Below are 10,710 nucleotides of genomic sequence, written 5' to 3' on the forward strand. Positions count from 1 at the left end.
ACCTCGGCGTCCGATCGCAGGCCTCCGCTCCTTGAGTTCTCTCCAGCGCTGGAAAGCTGATTCGATATTTACACGGGTCCTACTTCTTGCCTTAAGCCTTCGTTTGTTCCGCAGACGTTTTCCTCTTTTGTGTTTTATCCACCATCCCTATCTTTCTGGTGTCGCTCGGCTAATGTCCATCCTGTGCACTGAGCGCTCTCTCCTCCACATCATGAGTAGACACTCCCCTTACTGCTGATTGGCTACAAGTTTGTTTTGGTACTCGGCCCGACTTAGTTTTCTAAAACGTTTTTGAAAAAATACATACCCCACCTTTAAATAGCATGAAATGGTTTGTAAAACTTCTCAATAATTTATTTTGCTGTTGTTGCTAAATCACCTGAAAACTGGGCAAACTGATCCAGAACACTTGTTATTTTGCACATTTTGCAAAAGAAGAAGACCGTGTTTGGGAGTGTAATCCCTGGCCAATCTCAAGATCCTTCAAGTGCAGATTGTGGGATTCAAAATGTTTTCTGTCTAGACCAGATGTCCATATATATACACCTTTGAAAATCTCAAGGTTATTTTCCCAGGTTCCAAATTTAGACAGACAGGTAGTTGTGTTTTGTGGGGGGAAAAGGCGATCATGAACCTCTTGTCATGATGTTTGCTTTTCTCTAGTAAATTGACAACTTGCTGATTTGAAAGTAGGTCATGTTGGTAGTGCTTTAGTGCTGCTAAATGTTATGTAATATTCAAGACCGCTGTGTAACAATGCTTAATTTGATCATGTCCAGAGTGTAAATGTCACACTCCAAGCTTTGTTTAGGGAAAGTGAGATTAAAATTAACAGAGACCTGTATTTTATCAGGTTCAAGATTATAGGTCTATGTGTTTGTGACTTATCTTCATTTTTCTTCTCTATTTTGCAAATAAAATTAATCTCTAGGTTTATGGTATTTGATTCTAGTCTATTCCAGTCTAATATTTGATTCCTTTTTCTTCCAGCTTTAGTATCGAAACCTAAAATTAGTAATATGGTTCAATTAAAAGAGAACTGGCATCAAATGTTATCTCTGCTTTCTATAGTACTGGTATTTGAAATAGCTACAATGCTGCATTTAATGTGTCTTTGCACTGCTTCAGCATGAATATTTGCATTTGTAATGAGTGCTGATGTGGTGGTCTTGATAGTAAATCTCTTTGATGCTCTGGGTTTCACTGTAAGTTGCTTTGAAGCCCATGAAGTGAAACTCCATAGACACTGTCTCCCAGTATATTTTGATTCACTATGAGATTCGGTCAAACTGAATAGAAATTACAAGTTCCCCCAGTAAAATGATATGGGATTTCTGTTGGCGTGACAGTCTCACTTATCTTGCAGAAAAGTTGGTAGTAATTTCTTTTGCACGTTGGCCACAGTGACACTGCACTCACACCCAGAGGAGACCTCCATCTGCTACTTGTTTATAGAAGCTCCGCTTTGGTTCGCAGTCAAGTCCCCAAATGGGAGCCACGTGGTAGATTTGAAATCTTTGTGTGCTGCTTTTTCGATTAAATTAGTCTGTTTGCTCACTTTAATGAAGATCTGCTTTACTCTTTAAAAAGAGTTGATAAGAGTTGCCTCAAGTTGTTTTAATGTCAGTGGAAAACAGTTTTCTCCTGTGATCCACCTCTCTGTGGTGTGTAAATAATATTATTTCTTTTTCAAATGTCATCGTTTCTCTTACTCATCAGAAATCATTGAAGGCCTTTATTCCTCCGACTTCCTTTATGTGATAACAGTGCAACCCAAGCTTTCAAACATGAATGACTCCAGTGGATCATGTGTGTAAATGTGGATGTTAGAGGGAGAAGATAGACTATGTTTAGCTTAGGGTATGGTTTGTGGTGTCTAGAGAGGATGGGGGTATTTTAGTAGGCAGACAGACAGGCTTATTGTAAACTTTGGTATTTGGGTGGTGGGTTACTATTTCCACAAAAATATCAAGCAGCACTTTTTTAGTATTGATAATAATAAGAAATGTTTCTTGATCACCAAATCAGCATATTAGAATGATTTCTGATGGATCATGTGACACCGAAGACTGGTGTAATGATGCTGAAAATTCAGCTTTGTCATTACAGGAATAAATTGCATTTTAAAATGTATTTGTAATAAGATTTCTCAATATTACAGTTTTTACTGTATTTTTAATCAACTAAATGCAGCCTTGGTGAGCATAAAAGACTTCTATCAAAAACATTAAAACACCTTACCAACCCCAAATGTTTGAACTGTATCGGTAGAGACGTATTTGTTAAGAAAACCAGTAGTTTGTTGTTTGTATTGTGGTTTATTAATAGCTGTTTTACATAACCTCTCTCTCTCATACAGAATAAGTTTAGTAGTTCAGTACTGGATGTTCTGAGTTTACTTTGTCCCTTACGGTATCATTTTACACTAAGTGGCCATTCACACAGGAGGTTTTTGCACTTAAAACATGTGATGCAGCGCAGTAGAATAGAAAGTCTAGAGACGCGTTTTGTAAAAGTTATTTTAACTTGAGCACTGTGTTTTTAGAGAGACTTGTCAAGATGCTGCAAAATGTGCAAGGTGCGAGTGCAACAATCAAACATGTCTGTCTAGTGCATGTTTACGTAGAAAAACATTGGAAAATCAGTGCAGTACAATGCAAAAACTGTAAATGGCTCCTAAAAGTAAACCGTAATCGGCAGCGTGTTTACCGGCTCCACTTTTCCATTCAGCAGTCTTTTGTTCTTTTTGTTTGGTATTTGGTGTTTATTTTAATCAGATTCTCTAGTAGGTCTTGTAGTTTCTACGCCGTATATTGGAGTGCCTGTGGTAGGACTTGATGAAGTATGTATGAAATGAAAAGATGGGAGAGTTTGAAGTTGCTGCCAAGGCTGGCACGAGTCTTTAGTGCAGAATGTGAAGACAGAGGGAGAGTAGATTGCCTTCAGCTCCATACTGGTTAAATCAATGCTGGGTCAACTGTCTTGTCTTTGGAAGAGATGTGTGGTTGCTGACAAGCTTGAATGGAGGGAAACGTATTTGTTTTAAGCAATTGTTTCATGCATCTTTCTCATGAGGTTCAGGACCCTAATGGTGTTTTAGTACATCTCGTTCCTTTGGCTCAGTGTTGATGTACATCATACGTTTGATAGCTTTATAAAGAGTTTGCAACAAATAGAAAGAGAGAGAGAGGGAGAAAAGCTGTCCTCTTCAAAGATGAGACCCAAGTTCATAAATTCAAAGTTTGGTTGAGATTCAAAAGGTTTATGAAGCTCAAGCTTTTTGATGAACGCCAGCTGTGTCCTGCTGCATATGAGCAGGAAGATAGTAGCTAATATTTTAGAAATGATGAGCAAAACAATATATCAAAGAAACTGTGTTGCAAGCAAATTGTTTGAATGTGGCTCTATGCTTGACTCAACAGTGCAAGGTTTTCTCAGTGGAGGGATCAGTGTAGTCTGTGTCTGGTTACAGTATTCAGTTTCATTCAGTCTTAGTAACCTCTATCAGTCTCTCTCCACCCTGGCTATTTTGAGAGGTGCCTTATGTCACATCAAATCCACATCTAAAATTTGACACTCACTGAGCAGGTTGTATAATATTTGTTGCTATTTTGAAATGTTCAGTAAACCCTTCAGCTTCAAAGACGAACCGTTTAAGGACAGACCATGTGGATTAACTAGGTATAAGTAGGGAGGGTGCCATGGCTTAACTAAGAGTGTGTGCGGCTTTTTTGGGGTGTGTTTACAATGTTAGCCTCCCGTAACCGAACTTCACTATTGCCATTTTGGCAAAAAGTCATGTTTGGTCAGTATTTAAAATTTAGTACTAAATAAATTAAAAAGTAAAACACAATATTATCAATATTATACACGATATAAAGTTCAAATAAATATTTTGAAATATACTACAGTTGGGGTTGGTCAGAATTTTTTTGTATTTGCAAGAAGTCTCTTATGCTTACCTAAGCTGCATTTATTTGATATAAAATGCTAAATAACAGAGAAATAATGATGAATGTGAAATAATATTACGATTTAAAATAACTGTTTTCTATTTTAATTTATTGTAAAATGTAATTTATTCCTGTGATGCAGCCATTACTCCAGTCTTTTTCACATGATCCTTCAGGAATTATTCTAATATGATTTGGTGCTCAAGAAACATTTCTTATTATCACTGTTGAAAACAGTTGTGCTGCTTAATATTCATGGAAACTTAATGTATACAAAATACTTAATTGTCACATTTGATCAATTTAATCCGTTTAAATAAAAAAAATCTTACACATACACCCCAAACATTTGAACAATAGTGTATTTAGTAGACTAAACATTCAAATGGTATGTTTCAAAGACCTCTGCAGTGTGCACCCCACCTATCAGAAGTAATGTGAAAATCCAGCCAATCAGATCACAGCTGGCCAGATCTGAAAGTGCTTGCCATTTTTGTTCATAGTATGCATAGGGTGGACAAAGTGGGCCTTTTTTTGTACACAGAAGAGCTGAAAGAACAAAGGTGAAATAAAAGGAAGAGTGAATCCAGCCGGCTTAAAGGGGTCATATGATGCTTTTTTTAAAGATCATTATTCTGTGTCACAATCCATCATCTTTAAGCACCATATGTGAACATGACAGTGTATATTTAACCTAAGAATGCTTGAGGGGGATTGTGTACATGTGAGAGAGGGATCTGGGGCCAAACAGATGCATGTTACCAGTAGAAAGCGATCTGCAGGCCATACTCTGGAAAATATCACTCCGTTCATTCAATGATCTGTGCATGTGTGCGAGCATGGTTGTGTTCCTTGAGACCTGTCATTGTAATTTGATCATTGGATTACTGATATGTTGGTTGCCATGGTGTCCTCATGCATGATTAGGTTACCATGCAGCTGAATGTTGAAAAGTACAGTAGCATTTTTTTTTTTTAAATGTGTATGTGTGATTGTTTTAATTTCTATCAGATCCAATCTGTCATGGTTGGTATTGATTAAAGGAGTAGATCACTTCTAGAATGAAAATTTCATGATAATTTAATCACCCCAATGTCATTCAAGATGTTTGTGTCTTTTTTTCTTCACTCGCAAAGATATTAAGATTTTTGAGAAAAACGTTCCAGGATTTTTCTCCATATAGTTGACTTCAATGGGGATCAATGGGTTGATTGTCCAAATTGCGGCTTCAAAGGGATCTGCACGATCCCATCCGAGGAATAAAGGTCTTATCTAGCGAAACGATCGGTCATTTTCTAAAAAAAATAAATAAAATTTTATATACTTTTTAACCACAAATGCTCATCTTGTATTAGCTCTGTGATACGCATGTGTGACTTCACGCATTACGTAATCACATTGGAAAGGTCACACGTGGTTAGTTCTTCGTCTGTGTACTTCGGTTCAGAAAGGTAGGGTAGGGCAAAAAACTCCATCTCATTTTCTCCTCCAACTTCAAAATCGTCCAACATCGTTGTTTTACCTTTTTTGTAAAGGGCGTTTGACGTTCTTTGCATGTTCGCTTTGTAAACACTGGGTCGGTACTTCACCCTACATTAAACGTGTGCATGATTACGTAATGCGTGAGGTCAAGCTAGTGCAAGATGAGCATTTGTGGTTAAAAAGTATATAAATTTTTATGTTTTTAGAAAATGAACGATCGATTTGCTAGATAAGACCCTTTTTCCTCAGCTGGGATCGTGTAAAGCACTTTGAAGCTGCATTGAAGCGTTAGCCACCATTGAAGTCCACTATATGAAGGAAAATCCCGAACTGTTTTCCTCAAAAATCTTAATTTCTTTTCGACTGAAGAAAGAAAGACATAAACATCTTGGATGACATGGGGTGAGTAAATTATCAGGAAATGTTTATTCTGGAAGTAAAATATTTCCTAGTATAGTATCATCTCTTTTTAAAGTACGTGCTAACAATCTTATTCTCTCTTTTTGCAGTCATGCGGACACAACAAAAGATGTGGATCCACTTACAGTCTGTCTTCTGAATAACTCACGGACAGGTTGAGCCATGACTGAACGGGATGGCCACTGTGATTTGTCCATCGCCCCGGGGCAGGTGTATATCGAGGTGGAGTATGATTATGAGTACAAGGTGAAAGATAGACTTATCTCCATACGGCAGGGCGAATGCTACATGTTGGTTCGCAAAACCAACGAGGACTGGTGGCAAGTTCGTCGGGAGGAGGGCACCAAGGCTTTTTATGTCCCCGCTCAGTACGTCCGAGAGGTCAGGCGTGCCCTTATGCCGCCGCCCAAACCTCGCGCAAAGCCCCCTAACGTTCTTGAAATCACCCAGTGTCGGTCGTCGAACGAAAATCTCAACCAACGCGCTCCTACGGAACGGTCCAGCTTCGGCAGGCCACCTCCCTCGACGACGCCGTCCCCATTGCCAGGTCAACAGACCCCGCCTTTATTGTTGCGGGACACCAATCAGAACTCGGGGATGAAGAGCGTTGTTGCCGAGCTCACTCTGCTTAATAACAACAACCATTATATCTATCATCATGGAAACCCCACACTTCCACAAGGACGAGCGGAATCCCCTCCACGCCTGGGGAAGCTCCCAGGTGGGTTGTCGGTGGACACGAACGGAAGCATGTCACTAGAAGATGGGTTGGAGAAAATGAGAAATGACTCTGAATCTGGAGATGAGCTCAGCAGCAGCTCTACCGAACACATGCAGGTAAGAATGAGTGATGTTCACCCTCTTCCTCGTTTCTCTCTCACGTTCTCAAGCTTATTTGTTCTCTCTCATTCTCCCTCCCTCCCAAACTTACTCATGTTCTACCTTTATCTCTTTCAATGTCATCTTTGGCTTTTATTCTGTGCATTTCCAGCACTTATCTTTACCAGAAATGCTCTCATCTCCTTTTCATCCTGTGACTGTCATTATCTTTTTCTGTAACGCGTTGTTCCAACAATTACTACGAGACTAATCTAACATTTCTTCCTCACACCTTTCCCTTTATCCCTCCCTCGGTTTTGCCTCTGACATTTACAGTGGCACGTCTTCTATTCTGTCAGGTTAAATTGGATTCAGCAGTGTTTTCCTCTCCTCTTGCATCCCTTTCTTTCCGCTGCATGACACTTGTTCAGCAGGAGATGTAGTCTGTTCTCTGCTGTGGAGGTGAAAATTGTGGCCACCTCGCAAGGTTTGATTTAGACAATAATAGAGACTTCATTGAAATCACAAAATACACTTTTTTTATTTAAAAAACTGCTGGCATTAGTGTACAATTTCTTTTGCATTGTGCAATTGATATATATAACTTTATATAACTCTATATAATTTTTAATAATTGTATTTGCATTTTTATTTAATTTTTAGTAATGAAAATAACACTTTATATTTGTACATTTATTTATTATTTTATATTAACTATTAGTAAATATTGTGTTATATAAGTTTAATTCTATATAAATATTTAAATATAAATTGTAATAATAATTACATTTTAGTAGCCCTCTCTGATTCGCTCTTCTAGTGAATTAAAAATTAAAGCTACATTTTTGTGCAATATGCAAATTAAAGAGGTTTTTTTTTTAGCAAAGTGAAACATGAAATACATGTATTATGTTCAATCCACTACTTATTAGATGTCAGTTTTGACCAACCACAGTAGTATGTACTAAGTAGTTTTTAAGTGATTGAGTTTGCTTTTTGAGTGTCCCAGGGTGCATCGTGTGGAATTGGGTGTTTAGTCTTTGTTACTATCCTCCTCCCCCATTTCTCTCTAAAAGAGGGTGCTGCTGGGGAACAAAGGGGATTGTGGGAGAATAGAAAGTAGGTCATATCTGGCTAGATCATGTTGTTGCCCCATTTTATGTTTGTATATGTGTGAAAGAGATGGAAAGATGCACATTGAGAAGTTTGGGTCCAATGAGTTGTATATGCATCAGATCATCATTGTGAGCAATAAGGACAATAAGCATGCTCATCTGTGTGAGTTATAAACCTGTAGTTTGTCATGTATATTGAGCTGATCTTCTGAGTCGCCACATAATTACTGTTCTTGGTCAACACATCAAGATTTCTAGACACTAACTGTTGCTTTTTGAATGAGAATAATCATGATGCTCCTCAAAGTCAGGTTCCAGACAGTGGCTTAACCATGCACATGCATATATGTGCTTAAAAGGACATAGAGTACGTTGAACTTTTGAGGGATTTGTCCATGTCAGGCTTTGTCCATCAGGGTCAGCTGATAATACTAAACCATGTGATTACTTAATCAGCCATTCAACAACTATCCCTCATAGACATTTGCACTCCGGATCTCATTCATAACATCTGCTATGTGTGATGTTTGGTTTAAAGCAGGATTTCACCCAAACATTTTTTCATTGATTACTGAGCCTTATGTGGTTCCAAACCCTTTAAACCTTGTGAAGCCATAAAATAGATTTTTTATTTTTATTGTAAGTCATTATTTGCTGAAAATTGCCCCCCCCCTTCACCTATTGTCCCTTCTGCCTCTTAATTTTGTCTTTGTTAATAATCAAGAAAATAAGTTTTTTTTTATGTTTCTAACACAAAATAGCATAATAGCATCTTTATTCTTATTATTCTTTATTCCAATATTCTTTGATTTTTAATAGATTTAGTTAACCCTAACAACACTGGAATAAAAATACAGGCTTGGAAGGCTGAGTAAATGATGAATTTTCAATTTGGGAGAATTATTCATAGAATTACTTTTAGCCCAAAGTCATATTCTCTGCCTGCATCCCTCCTGACGTCTACCCTCCTTCTCTACTAATGAATGGGCAGCTCCTGCGCTCTTAAAGGATTGAGGTCCAAATCTGTTTCCCTCAATAATACTCCACCAGAGTGGCCCACAGAGGACTGATTTAGGACCCCAATTTCTCGCCTTTTTCAATGCTCCAACTTTATCTTCACTCCCTGAAGCAGATTTGCACACACACAGACACACACTTTCCCGCTCTCGCTCTTTTCTCCTCCCCCACACTCTCACTTTTTTGGACTTTTGTCTGTTAGAAGTATTTCCTTATTCTACTTTTTTTTTAAATCCTTTTTATGAAATGTTCAAATAACTTGAAATAATAAGCCATCAGAAGACACACATGAATGCTTGACCAGGGGGATTACTAGCATGTCATCCCTCTAATAAAAGATTATGAATGGCTTTTATAACAGAGCAGGGGCTTTTCTAACGAGCAGCTGCACAAAATTAAATTCAGCCCCTCAGCTGGGTGTTTTCCTTTGTGTGAACGGTTATTGTCTGCAGTTGAGATTATACTTCAGCTTCAGTCTGTTTCGCTGTGTTTTGTCTCAGTTTTTTTTTTTTTGTGCGTATGTACATACATTATTTTCACCAGTATATCATACTGAATCATTGCCGGTTTTGTTAAGCTCATATGTAATAAGCCCAAAAGAGTCTTTGAAGTATGTGTGTGTTCGGATTCAGTCACTGAATCCAGTCAGTGAATCCTGTAGCTCTTCCCTGCATTGACAGTAAAGGAGGCCCGAGCATTCCTGTCATTCCTGTCCCAGCACACACACACACACACACACACACACTGGGTTCAGTTGGATAACCCAATAAAGGCCCACTGATCCTGATGGGCAGAAAACAGCACAGCTCACTCTAATCTAATATTTACTCAAGTATCAAAGATCTCTCGCTCGCTCTCCTGTCTGTTGTTGTTCCTGACTGTCTGTCTCTATTTTTGCCCAAATATGGACTTGAGGCTGAAAGATGGCAGTGGACATGAAATCGATGTGTGTTTGGGGTGGTGTGGGGAGTTTAGTACCCTCACGCTGTCAGAGCATCTCTGTCTCTCACTCATTCTGTCTCTCTGCTGTCGATGAGCACAGCTGTCATGTTGTGGGGGCAGTATGTCCTGAGGGTAAGGTAAGTTTAGCTTCACACTCACACATTTGCTAGATTTCTGTTGTTTTTATATGAAGATGATTAGAATTTCCTAACCCTAAACCTATAAGAACATTTTTAGTAATTATTAAATAAATCAAGTTTTACATTGAGGGTGTAATCAAAACATTCCAAAAGAGAAGTTTGATGAGATTTATGTCACTTTTGGTGACAGTTTTGTAAACAAACTATAGCCAATATGTACAGACATGCACTCATAGATGAGTTTCACTACCGTTCAAAATCTGTAATATTTTTAATGTTTATAAAGAAGTCTTTTATGCTAACCAAGGATGCATTTATTTGATCAAAAATACAGTAAAACAGTGATATTGTGAAATATTATTACAAGTATTACAGCAGTCATTACTCCAGTCTTCAGTGTCACACGATCCATTAGAAATCATTCTAATATGCTGATTTGGCACTCATTAGAAACATTTCTTATTGTCAGTGTTGAAAACAGTTGTGCTGCTTAATATTTTTGTGGAATCTGAATTCTTTGATGCATAGTAAAATATTGATGCTTCTCATCACTTTAATGCATCTTTGCTGAATAAAAGTATTAATTTCTCAAAAAAGAATAAAAGCCTACTCAAATGCTTAAATGGTACACTCTAAAAAACACTGGGTTAAAAACAACCCAATTTGGGTTGTTATTAACCCAAGGGCTGGGTAAATATAGGACATAACCCATCTTGGGTTAAATCAAATTGGGTTGTTTTTTTTAGCCCAGCATAATGGGTTGATTTAACCCAGCTAATGGGTTTATTCATTTTTACTATATTACTAGCTTATTTTTTACTT

General features: G+C 37.9%; 1 protein-coding gene across 9 annotated transcripts in view; it reads left to right on the forward strand.

The window, feature by feature from the left end:
* The window catches only part of LOC107706884 (rho GTPase-activating protein 12-like), a 70,888-nt gene that overhangs the window by 14,671 nt on the left and 45,507 nt on the right, over positions 1-10,710 (forward strand). For all 9 annotated transcript variants that reach the window (XM_016510717.1, XM_016510716.1, XM_016510719.1 and 6 more), the window contains exon 2: positions 5,945-6,692. In XM_016510717.1, coding sequence (XP_016366203.1) covers positions 6,018-6,692 — 675 coding nt within the window. In that variant the 5' untranslated portion in view covers positions 5,945-6,017. The remainder of the gene's footprint in view (positions 1-5,944; positions 6,693-10,710) is intronic.

Source organism: Sinocyclocheilus rhinocerous, unplaced genomic scaffold (genome assembly GCF_001515625.1).
Source record: "Sinocyclocheilus rhinocerous isolate Xijiao unplaced genomic scaffold, SAMN03320098_v1.1 scaffold144, whole genome shotgun sequence".
In the NCBI taxonomy this organism is placed as follows: domain Eukaryota; kingdom Metazoa; phylum Chordata; class Actinopteri; order Cypriniformes; family Cyprinidae; genus Sinocyclocheilus; species Sinocyclocheilus rhinocerous.